Source organism: Leishmania panamensis (genome assembly GCF_000755165.1).
Source record: "Leishmania panamensis strain MHOM/PA/94/PSC-1 chromosome 29 sequence".
Taxonomy (NCBI): Eukaryota; Euglenozoa; class Kinetoplastea; order Trypanosomatida; family Trypanosomatidae; genus Leishmania; species Leishmania panamensis.
The window spans coordinates 503247-530330 of NC_025875.1; the positions used below are offsets into that span (position 1 = coordinate 503247).

A 27084-nucleotide genomic window follows, 5' to 3' on the forward strand; every position below is an offset into this window, starting at 1 on the left:
GGTGAATGCTGCAGGCGTTTGTGCTCTTTCCTCACTCTCTCCCTTCTTCACAACAACACAGCGCCCGACCACCCGCGCTGACGACGATTCAACTCCTGCATTCTTGGTTTGCTGGCGTGTGCGTGCGTCGTTTTTTCTTCTCCTTTTCCCCCTTTCGCGGTGACCACATCGTGTATCTCTCTCTCTCTCTCTCCGTGTGTTATCCGTATGTGTGCACCTCGTCATAACCCCTCAGTGATCGAGGGGTTTGAGGGCATTTCTTTCTCTGCCCCCCAACCCCAATCTCCGCTGCTCACTTCCTCCCTCCTGACCCCTCTCTCGCTTGCCTACTCTTTCTCTCACTTCGCTTCTTTTGCTCTTTCTTTCTCCACGTGCTGATGCCTCCCTCATGACATCACAAGAGCGAGTAAGTGGGTAAGTGAGTATGTGTGTGTGTGTGTGTGTGTGTGTGCTTGTGTGTATGCAGACATCGGGAGGGTGCTGCGTTGCTTTTTCTTTCGGGTGCGTGCCGTTCCTTGCGTTTCTTCCTCATTTTGGTGTGGCTGTTGTTTCCCCTCGAAATGCGTGTCGTACCTCCTTTTCTACGGCTCTACAAATGCGGCACATCCGCAGCGACACACCGTCATGTGATGGCGCACTGCTTCTGCGCCGTACCTTTTTTTCTTGTCCACTCGTTGGTGTTTTCTTGGATCGTCTCTCTTCTTCTGGCAAGGGAGGCCTCGGCGCGTGGCACCCTAAGGTGGCAGTACCCACTCTGAAGGGAAGCCAGGCAGCCCCCCCACCCCCTGCCTCTGCCAATGCCGAGCCCTCTCTGGCGGTGACAGGGTGAGGAGCCTACGATGCAGAGGGGGGCCAGGGCGATGCATCGCTACTGGTGCCGGCGCTGCGTCAGAGCGGCATGCAGCTGTGAACACGTTTGTGCCGTCCATGTGATGGGCAACGTGTCGGCGTGACTTGAACGCGTCCCGCCGGGGCCTCGCCGCCTGCTGGTGTGTGTGTGTGGGGGGCGCCGGGTGGGGGCCAGCATGGTGGGAGCGGCCTGCGGGGTTTGGGGCGGGGGCCGTGCTGGGATGGCTGGGTCGGGGCATTGCTGTAATGCGTGTCTAGCGCTGCTTCGCACCACGCGGATGGGCCTATGGCAGGGCCTGGTAGAGTGGAGTTGTGCTCCTGTGTTGTATGGCAGAGAATGGGGGCTCGTCGAAGGTGAAAAAAATTATTTCCGGTGATATTGTGGCCTGTGCTGTGCCGTCGTGCGAGGGCGCCATTTTGTCGGACGCTTTTCCTTGACGATCTTTTTCTTTTCTCTGTGCCATTATGTTTCAGCACTTTCTTTTTCTCTCCTCTGTTACTCTCTACGGCGCCACTGTGTCACATTGCCTTTTCTGGCGTGCCTGCACGAGGACTGCTCTCCCCGCATTGGTTTGGTAGAGTCTCCCCACCCAAAATGTTTTTGGGGGCGTTTTTTTTTTCGCGGTTTGTTTCTCCTCGTCGCGCTTATTCTACCGCCTCCACCACTACGACGGGACCACCACATAATCTTCCTCTTTCTCCCTCGCTTTTCTCTGCCGTTGTTCTCTTGGCTCCTTCCTAATCGCACCTTCCTGTGTTGCGGTTATGGTCATGCGAGTGACGGCAGCTACGAGGGGCTGTGTGATTATGCACCGGAGCCTGACGACGAGGGTGAGCACCGGCACGTGACTAGCCCCCTCGTCCTTCACGCAAAGACACATGCAAAGGTGCGAACAAACGAGCGCCGAGGAAGGACATCAAGGTGAAAAAATGGTGGCAAGAGGAAAAGGTCCTTATGTGTGTCCCCTTCATCGAGGTATGCGCGCTTTTGCAGTGAAATGCGTTCCCAACGGAGCACTTCGCTGCGACTGCAAGTCGAGCCGATCCATTTCCAGCCCAATCGTAAGTACGGTCTGGGTGTTTCCATGCTCCTTACGGCAGTGAGCCAAAGAAGGCATGTCGGATTTTCGTTGCCATCGCTCCACTTGTTGTGGTCTTAACTTTTATTCGACCATTTTCCTCCTTCTCCCTCCCTTGTGCTCGTCTCTCTCCCCTCCCCCTTTTCCATTTCCGCAGCTCAGACTGCTGCATCGCAACGAAGTAGTGGTGACCATTGAGGGGTGCCACATAAGGGAGAGGAGCACATCTCAGCCCCTTCCCTCCCTTCCCCACACGCATAGCAGCACACCGTTCCTCCCAACCGCACAGGCCCTCTTCGTTTTAAACGGAAAGACAAATAAGGATTACACCCATGCGCCACCGCATGAACACTCACGCAGAGAGCTGCGCACGCTGCCGCTAAGCGCACCACAAAGGTGAAGGCGGGTCGACTGGGTGCTACAGCATCGATCAGCGAGTACAAAAGACGCAGTGCAGTAGCTCCTTTTTTTCTCCAGATCTCCCTCCCCCAAAGTACGTACACACACGCACACACTTGTGCGCGTAGTTTCGCTGGATAAGATGATGGAGCATGCTTGTAGAGACGGGCTCCAGAAAGGAAAGCAGGGGAGAAAAAACAGAAAGTTTGAGTGCAGCTCGTCATCCCCCTCCTTCTCTCGTCTTTCTCTCGCCTCCTCGCAGGGCCGCTTTAGCGTATGCCTCGGCTTGTCGCTTTTTTTTTTTCGTCTTATTCGACTGTCCCTTTGCTTGAAGCGGTTGAGCTGTGCGTGAGGCGGTGGGAGAGTGGGTCTTGACCTACTGCCAAGAGAACGGGGTCAACCAAGACATTGCACAACAAGTATGGCTGTTGTTACAGACTCGCTCTTTCCCTTGTTGTGGGGCTCAGCACGGACTCCACAACGGTGGTAGATTGTATATTGCGACGTATCTGCGCGACACAGTGCTGGCGCTTCTACCCCGTCACGTGGGACTCTTATTTCAGCTCGTCTTTGGTTATTGTGAGTAGTGAAATAGCGACGGAAGCTGACAAGCTTTCGAAATCGTCAGTGGCTGAGGAGCCGGCGCCCGCCGCATGAGTTATGGGCCTAGTCGCCGCTCTCAGACGCCAGTCCAACTTCCCCCCGCAACTGTGATACACGGTACAATGCGCTACGACAAGAGCTACTGGGCAGCAACCATCCCACACTAGAAACGTACGAATGCTGAGTTGATGAGACAACAAGCGACGATCTTCGCCCAGTTCCACACAGGAACTTCTCTCTGATTCCCACAGCGGCGAGTGACTGGGGGTGACAGCGCCCAGTACAGATGGTGTGGTGCCCACTACTCCCCTCGCGTTGTGGTGCCCCCCATGCCCGGCGGTCTTTTGCCATGAGGACCGACGACCCGCCGTTTTGCCCGGTCTGCCACGGGAGACTCGCGTGCCGCTCTCGAGGCTCGGCGTATACCTTGTTTCATATTGAGATATTGCATGCAGCGGCCTGATGATGCACCTCTCCCTCGCGCTGCATGGGCCTCCCCCGCCGGGCGCCTGTGGCTGCCCCCCTGCGCCCCCTCGGAACGACAGGCCACGGGCTCGTTGTGCGCTGGCACGCGCCCCCTCCGCTTGCCACACCCGCTGCTGTCCCCAGCATGCGGGGGCAGGAGGGGGGTGGCGCCACGCTGTCGCCAGAGAGCGTCAGAGCAGCGCCCCTCGGCAACAACGCCGCCTCGAAGCGCAGAGGCCCACTGCGCTGCAAAAGTGCACACGCGCTGCCTGGGCCAGCTGGCACGGTGTGACGCAGCGAGCCAAGGCGCGCAGAGGCCAGCAGTGCACGTGTGGTGGGCGGGGACGGCGTGACTGACGAGAGACGCGTGTGCCGGGAGCACGGCAAGGGCACCCCGAATCGCACCATGGGAGCCCACCAGACTCCGATGTGGCGTGTCGCCGCGCCGCTTGGCGCAATGCCGCGGGCTGAAGCGATGGGATGCGAAGCACGGCATACAGGCAGGGCACGGGGTCTCACGTGGCCCTGCCCTGCCGCTGGCGTGCTTCCTCGTCGCGTTCATCCGGCGTGCGCCTGGACCACCCCCTGCCCACCTGCACGGCAGACGCCAGTGCCCCGCCCTTGAGCAGGACCCTGGACGCTTTCCGCGTGGATCGAGGTGTGCGGCTCAGCCTGGCCCCTCCGGCACCCATCGCGCCGCACGCGGCCGAAGAGGGGGCGGGGACGAGTCCATATGGCGCGTGGCCCTGCTGCGGCGGCAGGCGGTCCGTCCTAGAGGAGCAGAGCGTAGCCGCAGTGCAGCAGAGGCGTGTGTGGACTGAGGCTGTGCGCGTGCGCGTAGTTGTTGCCTTGCTCGTTGCGGACTGACGCGAAAAGAAAACAAAAAAGAAATATTTCCGCTGTCCGTCAGCCGTGACTTGTACCTTTCTCATCCCCTGACCCGCTGAGTGCGGATCGCTGCTTCCCTTCTACATTCAGTCGCTGCCCTATTCTCTCCTGTTTCTTTCAGTTTTGGTCGCTGTTAGCCCTCGCTGCTGCTCTCCTGTGGCCCCCCTCCCTCCCACTGCTTGACTTCCACTCCCTTCTGTTAACCCCCCGTTTTTTTTTCCCGCCTATTTTTGGGCTCCCCCTTTCGGGGATCGGTGCGCACTTTCTGTGCTCACGTCCATTGCGCATCCCTTTTCTGAAGAACCGCACAAGAGGGGGGGGCGTCTTTTTAGTAGAACTTAACGAAGACCGCAGCGGCGCTGGATACAACCGCCAGGGAGGTCTTTTCCTTTCAACTTTATCCTCTTACATACCCCCTCTGTCAAGAGCCTTTGTTTTCGTTTGCTAGTCTGCCTCTCTCCTGGTGTAACTTACGCACCTATACTGAAGCGTGGCGCCACCGACAGTGAAGAGCACTTCTCAGCCCTAGTGGACGCACGCCTCCCGCAGGAGCTTCTCACCTTGACCGCTTTCTCCTACTTCAGCTTCGTGTTCTCTGGAGCGGCGAGATAGGCAGACTCGATATGCCCTTCGTCATTCCAGTGGCTGGCGGTGCTGCCGCAGGCTCAGCGATTCACTCCCCTTTCTCAGGGAGACACAGAGTCTCCTCTTCCTCTTCCCACAGCGCCGCTGATGGCAATGGTTTAGAACACAGGCCGGTGCAGCGGCAGCAACGCGCACCGGCCCCCTCTGTGCCGATCTCCCACAGCGCATTTGTGCAAGGGGATCGATACGGGGTGGACACGTCCGGCAAAGTGCGCCGCAGCCCTCCGTCTCAGAAGGAGCGCCAGTCCGAGAAGAAGCCTTACGAGTGCCGTCGCGTCATCCCGACCCCGCCGCACCGGCAGCTTTTTCTTGTTGACGGCTACGGCAGAGCAGGCGCGCTTGATACGCAGGGGCACGAGAGTTTACTCGCTACGTATTCGATGGATGACGGCTGCGGTGGTAGCCCCAGCGGTGTTTATGGTGAGGTGGCGCGTGCGGGAACGTCAACCGCGGCTCTGTCGGACCGCGCTGGCACCAGGGTATCTGCCCCCACGTACATGTCGTCTGACACCCCTCCTTCCGCCACATCCCATGTCCAGCTCTTCAACAGCTCATCAGGTGTTCGCGACGTGCAGGCTGTTTCACCAGCGCACAGTCCTGGGGCACCATTCTCGACAGCCACCGCTTTTTCTCCAGACCCCAATAGCAGCGGCCGAAAGCACGAGCAGCCCGATAAGTTGCTTGCGAAGCAGCGCTTCTACGAGCCGGTGGAGCTTCAGGTGGAGTCCATCTCCGCCTATGCAATGCGGTTCACCCTTGTGCTGTGGTACACGAGCCTCGCCGTGGCTCTCGTCGTTCAAGTCATTCCTAAGGCGCAGTGGTCGATGGTGAACATCTGCGGCGCAGATTACGGCGTAGACCTGCGGTACATGGACAAGTGGACGAGCCCCTGTGTGAATTCAACGCCCACTGTAGCGCCCAATAACACCCTCACTACCCTAGCGACGGTGTCGCTTAGGTGGGCAGGCGCGAACTTGACCCGCCAGCAGAGCAGTATGGTACGCTACCGGCGTCTGGTGCTGAGTCTGCCTCCGCCGGCCGACCAGGCGAGTAGGGTGCAGGAGTATAACCTCGTCGCCCAGACTCGCATTTCGGGCGACGGTGTCGAGCGGGTCTCGGAGTACCCCTTCACGATGCGCTGCGACAGGACGAAGCGCCGATGCGACGTGGCGCGTGTGCCGGAGCTCTTGCTCGGCAGCGCGCCAAAGTTTGCGGGCGAGTTCAGCGTTACCCTAGCCTTGGTACCGGAATCGCTGGCGGCTGGGGCGGCCGGTGGCTCCGTTGGCATTGCCTACCAACGCTCTGCCTACACGCTTGCCACCATCGTGTGGCGCTACGTGCTTATGTTCTTGTCGCTGATTCACACGCTACGCTTCGTCGTGTACTGCAAGTACACGGGCACCCTGTACGAGCAGAGGTGGACGCTTATACTTCAAGTGGCACTGCTGTGGTACATGAACCCGCTGTTCGCGCTGAACATCACGAATTGGCCCTTGTTCTCCACACTCGCCTTCATGGAGTATCGTACTCCCACCTACTTCATGGCGGTGTTTATTGCGTACATGCTCTCCGTTATGAGTGCCTCGATGATGTGGACCCGCCCCAAAGAGGCGCAGCCGAATGCCGGTGCCTTTGCCAAGCTCAAGGCCTTCCTCGTGCGAAGCAGGAACGTGTGCGACCCACCCATGTGGACCAAGTTACTCATCTCTGCCTACATGCTCAGCATCGTTGTGCTGGACATCATTGATGCGTGCGTGCACCGGTACGTGTGGAACTCCACCTCAAACAGCGAAGCACAGTTCAAGCCGCTCTACTGGTTCGTCGTCGCCCTCCAGATTGCTGGCATTTTCGTCTGTCTGTTGCTCCTCTTCTACCTGCGCAGGTACCTCGGGAGCAAGCCGTACTTGGAAAGCCGTCCTCAACAGCTTGCCTGTCGCGTGTTCTTGATGATCTTCCTGTCCGCCATTGTGTACTGCGTCATTCACTCTCTCGTGTTCTTCCTGCTATACAACCGCGGCTACCCGGCGCTGACCTCGCAGCAACCCTTACTGCAGCTTCCGATCTTGCTAGTTGCGGCCTTATTTGTGAACATCATGACGCTCGTCTACACCTCGCAAAACCGCAATGAAAGTGTCCCAATCCACCCAAAGGACCCGCGTTGGAAGCATGTGGTGTGGCCCGACTCGTGGTACCGCTGGTTGGCGCGACACGGCGGCAGCCAGTACATCTTCGCTACGGAACGGGAGGAGATGCGGTTCTACCGCATTCAGCTTGAATTCCGACGACGGCAGTGCTTGGCGAAACAGAAACGTCGCCAGAAGGGGGGTGGGCTGCTGGCGAGCCTCGTATCCACCATGGCTGGCTCTGCTGTCGCCACGCCGCGGGAGGTTACACAGGGCGCCGTGCCGCTCAGCGTGCAATCCCCCATCCATGACCTGCAGAGTGACGGCCACCGTACGACGAGGTCGCTGCAACGGAGTGGCAACGCTGTCACGTCGTGGCGCACGGATGTATGGGAGTCGCCGCGGCCGAGCAGCCATGTGGGCGCAGCGGACATGGACGACGCCGCTGATGATGGCGGCAGCCAGCACTGTAACGAGTCACCCGATGTGCAGGACAACGACTGTGTCACCGTCAACCCCACGCGCCGCGGTCGCCGGTCGGATGCTCTGGTAGCATGGGGAGCACGCCACCCGGCCGTCGCGTGTAGTCCGCCGCGTCGCTTTGACGATGACGGTAGCCCTCTTGCTGCGACCACCACACTCGGCATGCAGAGCAGTGGGTGTTGGGGCGGGGGTGTTGATGTAGGCTCGAATGGCTTGACGCCAGTTAGCATAGCGGCGCGACACATCATCAATATGGATCGCTTCAGCAGCTACTTTTTACCAGACGACGACGATATGACTGGCAGTGGCGAGGGAGGCGCTGCAGAGTCGTACTCTGGCATCACGCGCCATAAGTCATCAGCCGGAGACGCGTACGCTGTTGAGGGCCCTGCGCGGTGGCGGTCTCGCATGCTGCAGAACGCATGCGCCGCGCGAGGTCGTGACGGCAGAGACGCCAGTATTAGAGTCGGCAGGCCCTCACAGTGCCAGGCATCGTGGACAGCGAATGCCTTGATGCGCACGTATAGCGGTTTCAACCGCCGCGACGGCTGTACCTCTCTCTCACAGGCGCAGTCGGAGCTCACTAGCGGGTGTCAGCACCATGCACGATCCCGCTCGGATGGGGACATGCCCCTTAACTCGCCAGGGAATGGGGACACAGGGGTGGCCATGTGCCACTGCAATACCCCTCCCCGGCATAACACACCTCTACTGGCGCAGCGGTCACGCTACCAGGATCCCTCCAGTACTGTAGGCGTAACAGGCAGTATTGAGACACCCGTGGTAGCGACCTCGAGGCCACCGCAGGCAGCAGCTGAGGGTTCAGCTGATACTTTAGTATTGTCGCAAGCCGCGAGTGATAGGGAGCGGGGCAAGGATGGACAGCGGCAACAAGGCGAAACTGGAGTCGCGTTAAGCGCCTGCAATGGCGTCTTTGCGCGCCAGCGCGATCATATGCAGTGCACAGTGCTTCAGTCGCAGCCGCCGACCGCAGATGCAGCCGGCACCAACGATGGGAGAAATGTCAAACGAACGCCGTTTGCTGACAAGGATGACCCTCTTGCTCTGTCATCCCGTTTGCCAATGTTGGCGGCCGATCCGTCTTCTGCCGCGCCAGTGAGCGACGCTGGCGAGGACAACGCACGACAACGCTCTGTGCACGGCGAGACCGGAAGTTGTCCGTACAGGTGGCACTCTGGCGACCACGATGCGCTGTCCAACATCTCCTTCCGCACCTCGAGCGACAGCAAAAGTGACCGCGCGCTTGGCGGCACTCGCTCTCTCCTGGGTACCCTGACCCTGGCACGAGAGCGCCTCGGGGCGCTGATGGGGACGGTGGAGCGGAACCTGCTGGAGCGGCCGGTTCGGGGGCTGGGCTGGTTGGAGGCACACATCTTCGAGGCAGCGCATCGGTATTTTCAGGAAATCCAGTATTTGCCCTTTTTCAACCTCGAGACCGCCATCGACTGCTTCAACATCTCTTGGGAGGCCTACAGAGTGGAGGAGAGCACTGATGACCAGGCGATTGAGACGGGTAGCAAGGTGACACCGAAGAATTTTCCTCGCACAGTGGCTCACCTTATTAAGCAGGTTCTCTGCGGCTGCTGTCCCGCAGAGGAAGACACGGGCGACGACGCCGAGGACGGCAGCGAAGGAGAGGCAGAAGACGAGGACGAACGCACGTGGGAAGCCGTTGAGCAAGTTCGCGGCGGCGCTGAGAGGACTGCGGCAGTTGTGTCTGCCATCGGCGGCGATCGCACGGAGCAGGGGCGGCACCCACACTCCACGCCACGCAGGCGCGGGTCGAATGTGGTTATTGTGCACATGGGCGCCGGGGGCGGCGGCGGCGCGGCGGGGGGTGGTGATGATGGGGTCGCTACCTCACAGCCAACCTCCACGTCCGCACTCGCCGCCAGGAGCCCCTTGGGCGGCCATCCCGTGTTGTCACCCCCGGGGCCTGAAGTGGGTGTGGCAGTGCAGAGGACAGCCGCAGCCGCCCCCCACCGCACCGAGGCGCTGCCCATGAACGTCGAGAAGTACGGTTTTGTGCGGCTACTGGTCGCGGAGGCGAGGGACGTGCAAGTGCTCATGGTGAAGATGGACACAAGCGCCCCAGAGCATAAGGGCAAGGCGCCGCGTATCATCATCGGCTTCCGCGGGACAGCAAACTTGAGCAACGCCTTGCACGACGTGAACATCCACCGGGTTGTGTGGCGGGAGATGGAGAATGCAGACCGCCGAGAGGCAGCCAACGCGATGGGCGAAGCGGGCACCGAGAGAGCGAACACCGTCGGCGACGGCAGTACCACGGCTGCGCAGCACCCCGGCTGTGCGTCCTGCATTCGCTCTTGCCTGTCCAGGGCGTCGTGGAGGCCCACCTGTCACGCCGGGTTTCTTACCATTTGGAAAACGCTGAGGTCGACAGTCCTGTCGCGGCTGCGCGACATTCTGCGCGACGACCGCGGTACCGTTTACCGTATCTTCACGACTGGCCACAGTCTCGGCGGCGCCTTGGCGTCTCTCTGCGCGTATAGCATCACCTACATACTGAGGCGCATGGACTACCCCATCACAGACGTGACCGTCTACACATACGGCCAGCCACGCATGGGCAATCGAACGTTCCAGCGTCTGTACAACAAAGCCGTTCCACGCACATTCCGCGTTGTGAATGAGAGCGACATTGTCGTGGCTGTGACGATGTTTGGGGGCTACCACGTCGGCATCGAGGTGGACGTGGACCGCAACGGCAACTTTATTGTGAAGCCGACAGGTATCGAGAAGCTGTTTCTGCCAACGAGGGGGCGGGGCTTGAGAGTGATTCACCACCTTTTGACTAACTACGGGGTTTCGTTGAACGCAATCGCCTCGCGGACCCCATGTCCAGCGCGCGGGCTCGACTTCTACTTGACTGCCGACCCCAAAAAGGTGGAGGCCGAGGTGAAGATGGAAGCGACCCCCACAGTGGAGTTGTAGAAACGCGAGTCAAACAAACAACCTGTGCACAGAGGGCGGCCCCTGCTGGTCGCAGCACGGAGCGAGGTCACGTGACGACCACTACTGATGGCCGTTTCTATCATTATATCGGTAGGTCCCTTCCTTGCGAGGGCGCCCTCGCGTGCTTTCGACTGCCTCCACTGCTGGCCTTTTCGAGAAGGACTAAAGAGGGCTGTTCTTTTCATGAGCCTACCTGATGGAGACCGATGTACATACACGCACACGTAACCACACTTGTAAGCGCATGAGGGGCGTGTCGTAGGGATTCGCAAGCGCTCTTTTGTTGTTGTCCGCCGAGAGGGGGGCATTCACAGGGAACCGTTCATTGACGAGCATAGCGGAGGAGACACCAGCCTTCACGCTTGCACGCACGGGCGCTTCGCCTCCTACGCCTTCACACTGTGAGGGTGGCCCGTTACGTTGGGCATGCTTCAAGCTTGCAACTTGCAGCATGCGTGGATTACTAAAGCAGCTGCTCGATTTAACGATACTTCAGCGGAGGCGAGAGCGATGCGCCCCATTTCTGTATTCCTTTCCCCTTTTCCAATTCGCTTTGTTGGATTTCAGCATCATCCTCATCATCGTTGCGCTCCGACCCCTCGAAGGACTGTCTGGTGCACGTATCTCTCTCTCTCCCTCTTCTCTTTCCTTGGCTTTTTCTCTCTTTGGTGTTTCAATCCATCGGCTTGACGACGGTTGTCGCACTGACAATCAAGAATTGTGATAGCAAACCCCCTCCACACCACGCAAGCAGGAGCTGAAAGAGCAACACTACGAGCAACAACAGCGCCAAACAATAAGCAGTCAGTCAAAATGACGGCGGCAGCAGCGAACACCGCCGAGGCGAAGCCCTCTATTCTGCAGACGACGGAAGCACTCCTAGCTATTCCTTCGAGTGAGACCGTGTGGTCGGCGTGGTACAAGGAGTCGGAGGACAAGTTTTTGGAGTTCAAGAGCTTCGAGCCGGTGCCAGTGGCGGGAGTTCCAGGCAACATGTCCCGCACCGGGTCTGTTCGCACTTTGTCGATGCGGCAGATCAGCGGGCAGTTTGAGGAGGAGGTGGCCAAGTCGTGGGAAGAGGACTGGGAAGACGAGGATGTAGAGGACACCTTTGAGTACATCATCGGCCAGATTTCACAGCTCCATGTCACCAAGGCCGTGTCCAAATAGTGCGAGCAAAAGTGTCGAATGCTTGCCTCCCGTCTCTTTACATGTGAGTTGTTCGAGCGGTGTATAGACGGACACCACCGTCAAGGCAAGTCGACGAAGCGAGAAGGACGCAGGTTTCTCGTCCACTCTGTTGGTGTTGCTTTCATCTTTCCTTCTCCCTTTCCCTCCGCCTCTCCCTCTCCTATGCCCTCAAGGCCGATTATGTGGCGACACCTTTGCCGCTTTGATTGTGTCGCCTGTGTACGACTCGCTCATTTGACGCGTGTGCTTGTACGCCTCTGTTGAAGAAGTCACCATGAATGAGGAAGACCTAGCCGCGCGTAGCCATGGCTGTGCGCGACTATGCATCATGCCATTTTTCTGCGCTCCTTTTGTGGGCACTGTCTGATGGGGCCATGTCGACGTCCTCGAGCTGCTCCCTTTCCATTTCCCTACAAGGATGGGAGGCGGGAGAAACATACTGCCTGCCGATGACAAGGGAGTGGGTGGATGGGCGTGCGGTCTTTGGTTGTTATCTGTCGGCGACTTGTGCGAAAAAGATGCGCTGGCTAGACCTAATGCGGCTACTTTTTTTTCTGTTAGTGATTTTCTTCCTTTATGTTTCCATACCGCGTCTCCTCTTAACCTCTCCGCTGTCTCGTGTGCCGTGCCTGCCTGATTACTCTCTACCACCTTTGCCACGCACTCACACGCCTGCACGCCTCCTCGACCACACCCTCCAATCCATCTTAGTCCACACTGCACGCATGCCAGGCCATACCTCACAGAGGCCGGCATCCACTACTGTAAGTTGAAGGTTGACAGAGGAGTTGTGCGAAGCGCGGGGGAGGGGGTGGTGCGCTCGTCGGCCTAAGTGAGGAGCTGCCCTCTTCGTGCAGTCCATCTTTTTCTCTCACGTCTTCGGTGTCACCCTGTGCCGAGGTGGCGTCACAAAGGGAAGTCCGCCACCCCACACCCCACACCGCCCACCAACGCAAACGCAGACGCAAACGAAAAAAAAATAAAATAAGAGACCTACACAGCAGGCAGGCAAAAAAAAAAATCCATTGACGTTTTTCTGATCCACCATCGCCCCCACAAAAAAAAAACAGAGGAGGAGTGTTGCCGCCGCCGCGCTTCGCACGACGTCAACTACGCGAGCCGGTGATTCTGGGGGTAGCAGCTCTGACGCCAAGTCGCGATGTTCTCACGTAATGCTTGGCGTCTGGTGGGGAAGACAATTATCGCAGCTGCCAAGCATGAGGTGCCTAACAATGACAATTTGAGCCACGAGAGCTCCCCCTGCGCCTTTATGTCAGCGTCGGCTACCAAGAGCGCTGCTGCAGCCTCCGCCTCTGTCACTACTTCGGCGTCGGCGTCGTGGATGGCAGGGGCTGCGTGGGCTAGCCTGGGTAATGAGTTTAAGAGCGTTGCGGAGGAGAAGTTCTTGAAGCCCGTCCCGGACCAATTTCTGACGCCGCGCGCCACGACCGACGTACAGCCCGCCGAGGAGTTGTTGTCGAAGCTAGTGGAGGAGAATGCGGAGCGGTACAAGGGCATCGACGTGCGAGACCCATCCTCCATGGCTATCTACGAGGGTGAACGGCCGCGGTGGATGACGATGGGCGGTCAGGTGCGTGCCGTATCGGAGTTTATCTCTGGTCATCTATGCCACCACATCTCACTGTCCGAGTGGAAAGATCTGTTCGACCTAGAGTATGCGGAGATGGACCTGACTTACTGGCTGTACGTGTTGCACATCCACCTCGTCAGCCGCCGTGCGACGAGTATCCCGATTGAGAGATTCAACCGCCGCCGCGAGGTGCTAGAGGAGCTGCTAGTGACTATGTTCGATGGCTGGGCAGCCACGTCAGAAGACATCATGGGTCGCCCGCCGCTGAATAAGATTAAGTACTACATCCGGGATATGTACTACGTGACGGCTGTTAACTTTGAGGAGGCGCTGCTGCACGATGGGCCGGGGGCGGACATGATGCTGGTGGGATTTCTGATGAAGTTCTGTCCGCTTCCGCGGCCAGAGGATGTGCCGATGTTCACGTACTACACCCTTGTCCATTACGTCCGCTTTCACACGGCTCTCTTCGACCGCATTCCTGACGAGGAGTTCGCAAAGGGGAACTTCAACTTCTTGAGCCCGACCGACCCGCTCATCTTTAGCCAGTACAGCGACATCGCGTACGATGAAGTAATTCGCGGCTGGACCGTGGAGGAGGGAAAGGGTAGTGCCGCTTCACCGGCACCGAGTCACTCGTAGTGTCGTTCTGCTGCTGCTCGTTGTTGTGGTGAGGTGTCGTTTTCATTTTCTGCAGAGCTGGCGTAGCACTCGCAATGTTGTGCTGCTTGCGGTCGTGGTGCTGTTGGTGGTTGTGCCGATGCCCCCCTCCCTCTTTGTCGTCAGTTCTTTTGCTCTGCGTACACCACCTCTGAGTTTTCCCTCCCTCTTCCCTCCTTAAGCCCTCTTCGACGAGCTTTCTCCCCCTGTTAGGCAGTCGCACTTTGGGCTATCAGGGTCTTGCGGCTTCTCCAACGTGACTGGCGAAACATCTTTCAGGGGTTGTGGACGTGACGGCGAGGGATGCATGCAGAGCAACGGGCGACGAATCCGTACACGATATTCGTGTCTGGTCGAGGTGTTTCGATCGCTTCTCAATGTGCTGCTGTGGGGGTGGTGGTGTGCCTGTATGTGCGTTAGCGTATCCGTGCGGTTGTACAAAGAGTGTGTGTGCGTGTGTGTTCTCTTGTTTGTTCTTAAATGCGAGCCCTTCTCTTGGCAATTCTCGAAAACACAGTCAGTGCGTCTCTCTCTCTTTTGATGGGCGTTTTGCTGCCCAGCTGGATGTATTGCTGACTTGCATATATATATATATATATATATATATATATGTATTCCGCCCTGGTGATTCTATTACTAAAAGGAAGCGAAAAACTCACCTCACACATGCACTTCATCACCAGCGGTGCACCACACACACACACACACACACGTTCGTCTTTTCTACGCTCGTGCGGCTACACGTGTGTGTGTGTGTGTGGTAAGCCTCTGCGTCTTTCGTTGTCTCTCTTACGTTCATCATCACATTTCTGTAATTCAGAGGGTGCGCGAAATAGTCCAAGCAGGAGACAGATATGGTCTCTGCGGTAGCGGCCAGGCATCGCAAAGAAGATGGCAGGGGTGTGGGGCAAGGAAGGAAAAAAGGTGCAGAGACGCGGCTGTACATGTGCGGCGTCTTCACACTCCTCACAACTTCCCTATCAACCCCCTTGTCATTGTGCCCCCACCGTATGTCAAGCATGCTGGCACCGTTAAAAGCCAAATGTGTCAGTGGCGGCGGCTTTGCGGTGAGTTGGCAGCCCTCTCTCTTGTGCTCCACTCTGCTACCGTGGTGAGGGTAGTCAAGCGGTCTACTGCTGTAGCTCCTGTCTACTGGGGTCTTTTCTCTCTCTCTCTCTCTCTCTGGTCAGATCGAGGGGTGAGAGAGGTAGAAACTATCCCATCCTCACGCCTTAACTTCTGGGATATGGCGGTGTGTACAGGTTAGGTTGTGCTGGGTTGCTATCCCCGACGTCTACCCACACTCCCCTTCCCCACCCGTAAAGAAAGAGCTTTGCGGTGGCACTTGTTAATTGTGTCGGTTTCCCTCTCACTGTTTCGCTTCTCTTTCCCTCTCGCGCTCTCCTCCACACCTCCTCTTGTGCATGCCGGGCGGTTGTGTGCGTGTGTGTGTGTGTGGGCATGTTGCATCTACATGATGTTCATGAAGAATACAAGGGCTAACGTACACACGCACCCAGACAGACAGACCAGACCAGACACACGCAACGCACTTCCTCCCCACCGCCACCAAAGACGAAAAGTCAAACAAAAACACACGTCCAGGCACACCACCCCATATTACGCGATTCCTTTTCTCCCTCTCTTCTCTCTCTGTCGTTTCGTTTGTGTTGTTATTTATTCAGTTTTGTTCCCTTTCTTTTCTTCTTTTCTTCTTCTTGGCTCGCTTCTCCCTTTTTGTCGATTATTTGTTAGTACTCACATCGAAGACGATTGCGTCCCACACGTAAGCAAAGGCCAATACCCTGAGAAAGAGAAAACCAACAAGACAGACGCCCTCCTTATAGTTTTCTACTTCTCTCTGGCCATAAGTGTGAACAGCCACAACCACAACCACAACCACACACGCCTCCGCCCACGCAAGAAGGAAGGAAAGAAAAAATCCTCTTCTCTTTTTGCTTTTATGTGAGTGCGTGTGCTCGTGCGCGCGTATGTGTGTGTGTGTGTTTCGCTGCGGCGACGCAAAAACGATCTCACCTCCGCACCTCCGCACTGCCGAACACTCCACATTATAGAGAGAGAGAGAGAGAGAGACGAACCAGCGCAACTGTCTCGTCGTAGCACGCATCACCACGCATACGTATATACACACCTTATCACCCTTGGTGTGGTGAGCTTGTGTGGCTGTCTTCGCGTGCGCAGTGAGAGAGCGGTGCTTAGGCCTCCGCAAAAGTGGTGGGGAAAGAGCGGACGACAGAGGCGGCTCTCTCTCAAGACTTTTTCTTTATCGCTTTTTGTATTGGCACCAGCAGAGCACGTGTGAAGGGGGCGCGCGTGCACGAAGTGAAAGGATAGCCCACTCTTCATCGCGACCGCGCAACATTTCTTTTTCTTCACTTTGTGTTGCTTTACACTAACACACCCCCACATATACAGGCGTCAGCGTAACCAAGAAAGGAGGACGACTGTAAAAACTGTTCACTTGTGATCTTTTCCTGAGGTGTCTTGCTATATAAGTCTCTTTGCAACCGTATTATCTGTTGCCATTACACAGAGAGACGTACTCACAACACACACACAGTCAATCGTCGCGAGCGGCTTCAGACCAAACGGAGAACCGGCTCACCTCTTTCCTTTTCTTCTCCCTCTTCATTTTCTTTTGTGATTCACATTCCATCGCTTCACAGAGACTCTTTTTCCTCTCCCCCTCCCTTTCTCTTCATCATGAAGCGCATCAGCGCCACCGAGCTGCATGGCAACGTGCTCAAGCTACCGCGTCTGCCCATCCCGTCCGTTGTGGCTACCATGGACGGGTACCGCTCATCTTTGCGAGCGCTGTGGTCACCCGAGGTGACGGCACCGCATCTAGCCAAGCTGGACGCCTTCCTCAACTCCTCTGCTCCTGTGTTGCAGCGGCATCTCGTGGATGCGGACAAGGCCGCTGCGGAGTCGGGCAAGGCACCGTTCACATATGTGGAGGGGCTCTTGGCGCAGTCGGCCCTCAACAGCCGTTTTCCGCAAGAGGTGAACATGAACGCTGCGTTTGTTCTGCAGCCGGGCATCCCCGGGGCGGATAGGACGCAGGCTGGAGTAGCCTCGGCCCTCACCTACGGTATTGCGTGCTGGATCCACGAGCTTCGGACGAACGGTCTTTCCGTCTCAGCTGACCCGGCAGCGCGGTTCGACGTGTCGCCGCTTCTCACTGAGTTTGGCCGAAGCCTCATTCCGTCCAAAGAGACTGATCTGCTACACACCACGCCGCTGGAGAAGCTAAGACACATTGTAGTGCTGCACGATGGTCATCCCTACATGGTCCGCGTCTTTGACGAGCACCAGTGCGTGCTCGACCGCAAGCTGATCCAGAAAGCCTTCGAGTTGATCCTCACTATCACCCCCGACCAAGACAATACGTCTCCCGTGTCGGTGCTGACAGCTGGTAGCCGCACTGTGTGGGGTCAGGCGTACCAAGAGCTCCTTAGAACCCCTGAAAATGCCGAGGTGCTGCGCCTCTTCCACGAGAGCATCCTGGTGGTGTGCCTTGACAGCACGAAGTGGGGCAGCGACGAGAGTCTGGCGGAGGCCTCGGCCCTGCACGGCAGCAAGGAGGAGCTGGAGAACCGCTGGTACGACAAGCATCAGATGATTGTCTCCGAGGATGGGCAGGTAGCGTTCAACTTCGATGCGACGGCGAGCGACCGCGTGCACTGGGCCAAGTGGGTAAGCGACGTACTCTCTATCCTCAAGGAGAGAGGTAGTGGCGGGTTGTCAACGGAAGGCATAGATGGCGCCGCCGTGAGCGGCATCGTGCGCCACCTGAGCGTGACATACGGCAAGTCATTCGTCTCGCACATCCGCGCGGCACGCCAGGAGGCTCTAGCGATTGTGGCAGACACCGAGGTGCACTCCATTCATATTCCCTACGGCAAGGCACAGCTGTCTGCGCTGAAGGTGGAGCCGGATGCGTTTGTGCAGATGTGCCTACAGTTAGCCATGCATAAGATGCGCAACAAGCTGTGCTGCACGACAGAAGTGTGCAGCACAGCTGGCTTTTTTCACGGCACAACAGAGCTTGTGCATACGACGTCTGAAGAGATGCTGGAGCTGGCGAAGCACCTTTCACAGTATCAGCAGGATGGCGAGGCTGCAGCGGTGCTGGACACAAACAGCAAAGAAACGATTGCTAAGTTAATTCACGCTACAGGCGACCGACATGTCGCCCTCACAGCTGCCGCATCGCGTGGCGAGGGGTACGACCGTCACCTGATGGCCCTACGCCACGTCGCGCGGATCAACGGTGACAAGGCCGCGCTTGCCTTCTTTGAAGACGGTATGTTCCTCAAGACGAGCACGTCGGTGTTGAGCACGAGCGAGTTTAGCCAGCCGTGGCTGCGGTATTACACGTTCGGCCCCATGCAGAGCAGCGGCTACGGCCTCGGGTATGTAATTGATGAGCAGGAGGTGCGCGTTTCTCTCTCTGCCTTTACAAACAGCCCGACAACGAACGTGGCGGACCTGAAGGCGGCTCTGCTCCTGTCCTGCAACACCCTCTTCGAGGTGCTCGGAGGCGTGCCAGCCGCAAAACCCGCTACAGCAGGCGGCGCGAAGTGATCGCCTTGCGAAAAGATGCGCGACGTGGTGGGGAGCAGCCGATGCCTATGAAAGAGGTAAAAGTGGACGAAGAGTCTGAGAGAGCGCACTTAGTCACGACAACACCCACAATCACATTCACACCGAAATGCTGCCAACACAACGGGGCTCGATTGGATTGTCTTTTCCCGTGTTTTTTTTTTTTTTTTGCGCTGTTGTGTGTTCGCCATCGGCAGGCCCTGTGCGCCGTCAGGGACACGTCATTTTACCCGCTGGTCTCGTCCTCTCGAGGTTTCTCATTTTGTTCATTTTCTCCCTTTGCTTTGCGCGTCGCTATACGCGGATACAGATGCTCCCTTTCCTCCCTCTCCCCACAAACAGAAGCGCAAGCACCTTTGCTTGCAGCAACCAATAAGTAGATGATAAGCAACAGTGACAGCTGTAGCGAACAACGATGGGAAAAAGAAAGGCGAACAGACATGCCTGTCAGAAACGTGTGTACGTTTGTGTATCAAGGTGAGGCGTTGCGCCGGGTGTGCTGACTGAGCTGGACCCCCTTATCCACCTCTCCTCCCGCCGCGAGCATGGCTCCCGTATGACGCTCTCCCCCTTGTCGTCTACTTTGTCCCCACCGCTTTGCCCTTGTGGAGATCGTTGTTGCTGTTGTTGTTGTTGGGTATCGCCGTCTCACTTTTTCGTCTACACACTTTCGTCTCTTGGCCTCTTTATTATGTCCTTTTTGGTCGCTTTCTCGAGCTGCTCGCTTCTATTTTAGGATCGAGTAGCAAAAGAGGCACTTGAAGAGGTTGCCCATGAGGAAAAGGGGGTGAGGTGGGGAGAGACGCTCAGCAATTGTTTCGTGCTCGCCGTCCCCCCTCGGCATCGCTGCTCTTCGCAAGTGTCTCTGCACCTTTGCACGCTTTTTTGGGCTGTGGCGTCTCAGTCGATGTCGGCGCTTCAAGAAGGCGTGTTGTTCGGGGTGCGGGTATGGGAGCGAAGTGATGTTGTTCGCTCTCTTCGTATCGTCGCTCTTGCCCGTGTGCTGTGGTGATTCGATGACGAGATCATATGTTTTCGTTTCCCCTCTTTTTTTTCTTCGTTGGTATCTTCTCGTCGACCCACCTTTCGGCTCACTTTGCACTTCGCCGTTTTTTTTTCTTTTCCCCATTAGCGCTCGTTTTCGTCTTACGCTCCAACACCCCCTTTTTTGTGGTCGGCACTGGCTTGTGCGCCATCTCTTCCCCTCTCACTAGCGCCTCTCTCTCTCTTTTACTGTGTGGTGATGTTTCTCTCTGCACCAGTCGACATCGGAAGCTATCACCGCCCTCCTATTTACCTGTGAGTGAGAGGGTTCTTTTCTTTTTCTTCTTGTCTAGTGTGGGGTGAGGGGGTGTGGAGTTGTGGATGGGATGCGAGTGGCAGGGTAGAGGGTGTATGCTTCTCTTGTTACGTGTGGGTAGTGGTTGAGTTTTGTTTTATTTGCCTGTTGGCTATTCTCCACATTCTACTCAAGCTGGCTTCACTTTGTGTCTTCTGTTTTGTTCTCTAATGAGTAAGGGTGGGTCATGATCTATGAGGCCTTTGAAGTTGGTTTCTAGAGGGATACCGATAGTTGAGGGAGGGAGAGGCTGCCTGGTGTTCGGTTGTTTTGGCGTGCGCACTCGATGGGATCGGCGCGCGGTTGGTTCGCAACGGAGAGGTTGGTAGTGAGTGAAGGCGCGGAACGACGAGAGAGGGAGCACACAAAGGCTAATTTTGAACCCATTCAGCTTAATAGAGGTTGTCTGCTGCCGCTGAAGGGAGTGCACTCCATCAAGAAGGTGCGTGCCTGTTTGTGTCTTGTCCAGTAGGCCACTTTCACTTTCTGTCACTGACGCTGCTTGCGTGTTTTTCTTGTCCGTCTCTCTTCTGCTGGCACTCCTCACCTTCCACAGCAGCCTCACGTGACTCTCTTTTCTTTGTTGTTGCAGTCGTTAGCCACTTCTGATGACGGTGAACACCTCGGCGCGTGGCACCCTAAGGTGGCAGTACCCACTCTGAAGGGAAGCCAGGCAGCCCCCCCACCCCCTGCCTCTGCCAATGCCGAGCCCTCTCTGGCGGTGACAGGGTGAGGAGCCTACGATGCAGAGGGGGGCCAGGGCGATGCATCGCTACTGGTGCCGGCGCTGCGTCAGAGCGGCATGCAGCTGTGAACACGTTTGTGCCGTCCATGTGATGGGCAACGTGTCGGCGTGACTTGAACGCGTCCCGCCGGGGCCTCGCCGCCTGCTGGTGTGTGTGCGTGGGGGGCGCCGGGTGGGGGCCAGCATGGTGGGAGCGGCCTGCGGGGTTTGGGGCGGGGGCCGTGCTGGGATGGCTGGGTCGGGGCATTGCTGTAATGCGTGTCTAGCGCTGCTTCGCACCACGCGGATGGGCCTATGGCAGGGCCTGGTAGAGTGGAGTTGTGCTCCTGTGTTGTATGGCAGAGAATGGGGGCTCGTCGAATATAAATTTCCTCTTGTTATTTGCTTTGTGGTGTCGTTGCACTGTGCTGCGTTGTCACTCACCCCCTCTCTCTTTCTCGTTGCTAATTTTTCTGGCTTCTGCATCTCCTCTCCCTCACTGGCAGGGCCACTCTGTGGCCCCCTCGGTCCTCTCCATCCCTGTTTCCCATCCTGCATTTTTCTTAGTTGTTGTTGGTGTTTTTATCTTTAAGAGAAACGCAGAGTGATCGCAGGCGAGGACGATCCCCCCCTTTCCTTACTCACACAGAGACGCACATAGGTGTGCAGGCACTCAGATCAGAAACACATGAACCCGTTAAAGCAAGCACAGAAGACACGTAAGAAGATACTGACGGAGGAGCACAGCTCATTCAGCCTGCCTGCCTGTTTGGCTGGCTGCATGCACACACACACACACACATATATAGGCAAACTAAGCTCAGGCCCCTGCAGCTTCTCCTCATCGCGCCTTCGCGTCGTTTTGCTTGGATGCCTCAACAACCGCTGTCCAGCGAGGCTCTGAGTCATCATGCGGGGAGGGGGGGGAGGTGGACTCACTGCGACCGTAAAGGCGGAGCCGGCTTGCCTCTTGCTCTTTCTTTCTCGCTCTGCACCCACCCTCCGCCCCGTGTGTTCCTTCAAATCACCATGTACAGACTTAACACCGTCGTCTCCTCTCTTTTTGTTCTCAACTTATCTTCTCTCTTCTCTTCTTCTTGCGCACACGCTTTGCCCTCTTCGTTCCCCCCCCCCCATCGCTACTGCTGCGTGAAATACCACCACAGTACAGTCACGTGTCTGTGGAGCAACTCATATTCCACGTATGTTCCGCTGTGAAAACAACACTAACCAGTCCGAAAGGCAACGCAACCACCAACGCAGCACTGCACGGGCACCACCTCATCGTCTCCTCGCCATTGCGGACCCTGTATGCGGCGAGTACTGGGCACCGCTGAGGGCCTCTTTCCTTTTTTAGCACCCTTCCGCTTTCCTTGTATTTAGGCGAGTTTGCGCGCGTGTGCGTGTGTGTGTGTGTATTGAACTCGGTGCTCTATGGTGCAGGATCCTTTTCGGCTACACCACACTCTTCCTTAATCGAGCGAACATGTCCCTCTTGCCTTCCATGACGGTGGAGCAGCGTATCTTGCACTGGCTCTCCACCTCCGCCGAAGAGGCCATCCCTTATGAGCGACTCAAGAGGGAGCTGCAGCTCGGCTCCAGCGGGGGTGAGGGGGCGGTGCGCCAGCTGATGGAGCAGAATCGTGTGCGCCTGCGCCGCGGCAACGGTGCCGACACACAGATATACATCTCCATTGTAAACAACATTAACGAGAGCCTGTCCCTAGTCCTCGACGCGGTGCGGGCGAGCGGGGCCGGTGGAATTGATCAGACACAGCTGCTGAGTAAGGTGCGGATGCCCAAGACGGAGCTTGGCAAGGCTCTCACGGCGCTAACGGCGAAGAACCTCATTAAAGAGCATCGCTCTTTCACGAACCGTGCGAAGCGTATCTACACGCTCTTCAATATCGACCCCTCGTCACACATCACAGGGGGCGCCATGTACTGCGGTGAGGAGCTTGACGTCGCTTTTGTGGATGAATGGCGTCGAGAGCTGACGCGGTTTGTGTCAACACGACGAATGGTCAGCTTTGACCAGATCAAGCGTCATGTCGAAGCGCTGCAGAGCACTGGCGGTGGTCGTGGCGGCGGCAGCGCTCTTCCCACCCCAGGCCTCGTCGTGAATCACTCGTCTGGCACATCCACACAGCCGTCCAAATTGCCCGTTGTCTTCACAATGATCGACTCGGCGGTGCAGCGGACTGTCGGCGGCGGCCCGTCGTCGATGCCTGGCATGGCCTCCTCTAGTAGCAGCTATGCTGTTGTATCGAAGCAGCTTTCCGACCTGGACCTGCGCATCCTCGTCCACACACTTGTCCTCGATGGCGTACTGGAGATGCTTATTCCAGCCACCACTGAAGGTGTCAACACGCCTCAGTACCAGCTTGCCCACGGCCAGAGCGTGATGAGGCACTTCACAGCGCAGGTGCGGCGCCCTCGTCAACGCTGCTTGTCGACGGGTATAGAGGGACCGGCGCTGCAGCGCGCGCGCCAAGAGAATGACCTGGCGCTAGGATTTCCTGGGCACCCGTCTGCTACTCCGTCCTCCTCGCCGCCAGCTGCTACAGGTGGTGGCTGGAGTGGGTTCATTCCCGACATTGAGGGCGACGGACTCAGCAGCAGCACGATGGAGGTCCTGAGTCAGTCCAGCCTCTGGGAGCCGGCGCCCGTCTCGCAACCGTCTTCGAAAGACGCCGTAGATGGCTGGTCGTACATGCCGGCTGTGGGCTTCCCCTGCCTCGGGTGCCCCCTCCTGGAGCAGTGCTCTGTTTCATGCCGTGGCGTGGTGAATCCGAAGAGCTGCACCTACCTAAAAGATTGGCTAAGTTGATTCCCAGAGACAAGTCCCGGGGCTGCGACGGAAAAAAAAAGTGATACGCTAAGCAGCACCGTCGTTGTAGTCTCAGTTGTTGTGAGGTGCGCGTTGAACGTTCCGACAGCGGTGAGGGGTGTAGGGTGTTTGCATTGGTGCCTTCAAGCAAGAAAGGGAGAGGGGAGGGTACTGACTGAGTTGATGCGCACTTTTGTTGCCACACGACTGAGGAGCGATGCATGTCCCGCTCGCCGTCTCTCTCTCTCTCCTCCTCCTCCTCCTCCTCTTCAGCGAGGGCTAACCTCCGGGAAGACTTTCGCAGGAAATTCCCTCCTCCCCGTCAGCGCAGGCGTTCCACTGCACACCCACAAACACTCGCCTCTGCTGCCGGTGCGAAATGCTTTCTTTGGTTTAACATGCGCTTAAGAACGCGTACCCGCGTACTCACATTCGCTGAGCTTAGAGGTACACCCTTTTTTGAAGTCAGAGGTGAAGGCCAAGTGAGGTTAAAGGGGCGGAAGAGAGAGGGGAAATTGGTGGGAAGACGATAACCAATGGACGGTGGAGCGTCGTCTCCTCCCTCTCTCTCATACTTGTGCGTGGGCGTGTCCGTAAGGGAGGTAGGCGCACCCCCCTCTTTCTGCCTCCTCGTGTCCGTCAGTCGTGCAGCTTTTCCTGCTTTCTTCGGAGTTCTACGTTGCGAGAGAACGAACTGTGAAGCAGGCGTGAACCCATCAGGGTGGTGATGATGGTATCACACACGTGACGAACTACGCCTTCCTGCGTGGCGATTGAGAGGAGGCGCGGCTTGCCCCCACTCAGAGCGGCGGTAAGGGCGAAAAGAAAAGACGCTCAGAAGAAAAGTGTGTGCTCTAGTCCGTTGCATCGTTATTGGGAGGTTTGGGCCCGAGGGAAGGGCAAGGCGGGGGGGGGGCACTGCGAGGCTCGAGTGCCTCTTCCATTGCTTTCGCTGTACTATAGAGCGCGCCCTTTTACGCAACACACACACACACACGATGGAGAAGGGATTTTTGTGCTTGAAACCCTCGACAGTGATTGGGGTTTCTATCTAGGAGCAGTTTGCTTCACTACCTTCTCTTCGTCCTACTCTGTTGCTGCCTCCTTTTCCCTCGTGTCGTTCTGTCCCTCCCTTCCCCCTCACCCACGTTGACACGCATACCTTCACAGACCAGGCGCCAATGCCGACAGAGGGACATTCGGTGTGGAGAAGGTGTGAGTTATCGGGTTGGAACAGAAAATAAGACACCAACCGAAGAAGCCAAAAAAAAAAAACGGCATCTTTTTTTTTTTTTGCCTTCTCTTGTGGCGGGTGTTGGTGGTGGTTGAGTGTGACGCCGACACTCCCCAGCACAGACATAAATACCCGCTCGCCTCGTTTGTGAGGAAGCCAAGGGGGAGGGAAGGCTTGCGCAACCCATTACACAGAGCGAGGAGAGAAGCAGTACTATCCAACGCAAACCCCACCCACGGACACAGACAGACAGAGAGACGCCCGTGTTCTTTCGGTTTCATTCCCCTCATTTACATCAGCGTCTAGGCACGGTTGCTACTGCAGCTTTTTACGGTGGTGGGGAGAATAATGTCATCGCCGTGCCCCTCCTCATCCTCACCTCTGCTAGCTAGCATAGCCAGCAGCCTTCACTCGCCGTCGAGAGATGCACTGCAGCAGCCGCTACTGAACCGGCGACCTGCCCCAGTGCGACCGCGTCCCCGCGAGGAGAGGAGCGTTTGCGCACGCCCAGAGAAGTCCGTCAAGGGTATCACCCAGGCCCGCGCTCCGCCGCTGCAGGTTGTTCCGGTCTTTGACGGCGAGGAGGAAGAACCTTCCACAAAGCGTCATCATGCAGAGCCAGAATCTAGCCCAGGACGAGACAGCAGCAGCGGCTCTGTTTCCCGGAGTGCGGTGGAGACAGCAGTCGTGATTTCCGCTCCGCTGCTTTCTCTGTCGAGCACCTCTTCGTGGGCGGCGCCTTCGTCTTTTCGTTCTCTCTGCACCTTCACCGGTGAGTGCCCGGTGGTGGGGACGTGGGGTGCACGGGCTCGTCTCCCAGACTCGCCACGAAGCAATCACTCAGGCAGCAATATCGCCTCGAGGAGCCTTTCGACCGCATCTACACACCCAATGGTGAATTCCACAGCGGCAGATGTCTTATCTTCTCCCTCGTTGGGGGTCGCGCCACCTTCGCTCTCTGCGACTTGCTCCTCCATTGTATCTGCTTACCATGGCCCACGCGTCGTATGCTCGCATCCGCCGCCTGCATCAGCGTCTACTGTACCTGTCGTACTCACTGAGGCATCCACACCGTTACCAGTGTCATCGCTGCCACACCGCATTCGCCAGCACGAGCTGCGCCCAGCGGACTTCCGTCGTGAGGAGGTGCTCGGTGAGGGGAGCTATTCGATCGTTACCCTCGCCACGCACCGTGCGTCGGGCCTATTCTTTGCGCTGAAGGAGATTGACCGCAGCCGCCTGCGATGGCGACCGCTGGAGGCGCAGCTACGCTGGGAGATCAACCTGCAGCGAACGTTGCGCCACCCGCATATAGTGCGGCTCTACAGCTACTTCATTACACCAGACTGCATCAATCTTGTGCTAGAGTACTGCAGCGGCGGGACGCTGCTGAGCCGCTTGAGAGCTGCACCACAGCACCGCTTGTCGGAGGGGCAGGCATCCCGCTACACTCGTCACGTGGCAAAGGCGCTGGTGCATCTGCACGAGCTCGGAGTGGCGCACCGAGACCTGAAGCTGGAAAATGTGCTCATCGATGCGGACGGTATTGCCAAGCTGGCGGACTTCGGCTGGTCACGTCCTGTCGTGCATCCGTTGCCATCCAGCGGGTCAGCGGCTCCTGTTCGGACTGCTTACGACAGGAAAGATGCGCCGCTTAACGGCGCGGAGCACGATACAAGCAGCGAGGACCCAACGGAGAGGGCGGCGGAGGGTCGCCGCACCGTGTGTGGCACACTGGACTACCTCTCGCCTGAGATGGTCTCCGGTCAAGCACACTCGGCCAAAACAGATGTCTGGTCGCTCGGTGTTATGCTGGCAGAGATGTTGACAGGCACCCCACCGTTCTACACGGAGTCGACGCATCAGACATTGCACGCCATACAGCGGTTGCCGCCAAACCTCAGTGCTTCACACCCCATACGCCGCGGACCGGTGGCCCGTGGTAGCGGAACCACCGCCACTGCCGATGCATCTCTGACTCTCCACGAACCGGTTGCCCTTTCTGCAGGCGCGCTCTCTCTCATTCACGCGATGCTCCAGAAGGATCCAGCAGCGCGGCCGACAATGTCCGAGGTGTTGTCCCACCCCTGGCTGCAAAAACTCGTGCGGAAGTCATGAGGAAGAAGCGGCGTGGGCACCCCCACCCTTCCCCCTGCTCGCTGCGCCACTCCTTCCTTTTTCTCCCATTTAACTTGTTCTGCCTGGTGCTGCTCTGCGTGTGGCTGCTGTGTGCGTACGAGTGCGAGGCTTCTCAACGACAGCGACCTTTCTTTGGTTCCTTTTATGTGTCGCTTTCGAGTTAGACTTGCTGCTGTTGTCTGGCATGTGTATTGAGCAGCAGCTCATTCATCGGGATGG

General features: G+C 57.5%; 6 protein-coding genes across 6 annotated transcripts, besides 4 other annotated features; all 6 read left to right on the forward strand.

The window, feature by feature from the left end:
- The first annotated feature begins 705 nt into the window (after nt 1-705).
- Nucleotides 706-1190: a repeat region.
- A 1478-nt stretch (nt 1191-2668) lies between these two features.
- Nucleotides 2669-3506: a repeat region.
- A 91-nt stretch (nt 3507-3597) lies between these two features.
- Nucleotides 3598-4254: a repeat region.
- A 652-nt stretch (nt 4255-4906) lies between these two features.
- Nucleotides 4907-10510, forward strand: LPMP_291320 (lipase domain protein, putative; the record flags this gene model as incomplete). Its single annotated transcript, XM_010702437.1, has 1 exon — nt 4907-10510. The coding sequence occupies one exon, from the start codon at nt 4907-4909 to the stop codon at nt 10508-10510; it is 5604 nt and encodes a 1867-aa protein (XP_010700739.1).
- Nucleotides 10511-11344: 834 nt separating this feature from the next.
- LPMP_291330 (hypothetical protein) lies at nt 11345-11701 on the forward strand (the record flags this gene model as incomplete). The annotated part of the gene is made up of 1 exon (XM_010702438.1): nt 11345-11701. One exon carries the CDS (start codon nt 11345-11347, stop codon nt 11699-11701), a length of 357 nt encoding a protein of 118 aa, XP_010700740.1.
- A 1363-nt stretch (nt 11702-13064) lies between these two features.
- On the forward strand, nt 13065-13955 carry LPMP_291340 (hypothetical protein; the record flags this gene model as incomplete). The annotated part of the gene is made up of 1 exon (XM_010702439.1): nt 13065-13955. One exon carries the CDS (start codon nt 13065-13067, stop codon nt 13953-13955), a length of 891 nt encoding a protein of 296 aa, XP_010700741.1.
- Nucleotides 13956-16697: 2742 nt separating this feature from the next.
- Nucleotides 16698-18581, forward strand: LPMP_291350 (carnitine/choline acetyltransferase, putative; the record flags this gene model as incomplete). The annotated part of the gene is made up of 1 exon (XM_010702440.1): nt 16698-18581. One exon carries the CDS (start codon nt 16698-16700, stop codon nt 18579-18581), a length of 1884 nt encoding a protein of 627 aa, XP_010700742.1.
- A 1962-nt stretch (nt 18582-20543) lies between these two features.
- Nucleotides 20544-21032: a repeat region.
- A 1116-nt stretch (nt 21033-22148) lies between these two features.
- LPMP_291360 (RNA polymerase Rpc34 subunit, putative) lies at nt 22149-23492 on the forward strand (the record flags this gene model as incomplete). The annotated part of the gene is made up of 1 exon (XM_010702441.1): nt 22149-23492. One exon carries the CDS (start codon nt 22149-22151, stop codon nt 23490-23492), a length of 1344 nt encoding a protein of 447 aa, XP_010700743.1.
- Nucleotides 23493-25074: 1582 nt separating this feature from the next.
- On the forward strand, nt 25075-26844 carry LPMP_291370 (serine/threonine-protein kinase, putative; the record flags this gene model as incomplete). Its single annotated transcript, XM_010702442.1, has 1 exon — nt 25075-26844. One exon carries the CDS (start codon nt 25075-25077, stop codon nt 26842-26844), a length of 1770 nt encoding a protein of 589 aa, XP_010700744.1.
- Between the last annotated feature and the right edge of the window lie 240 nt (nt 26845-27084).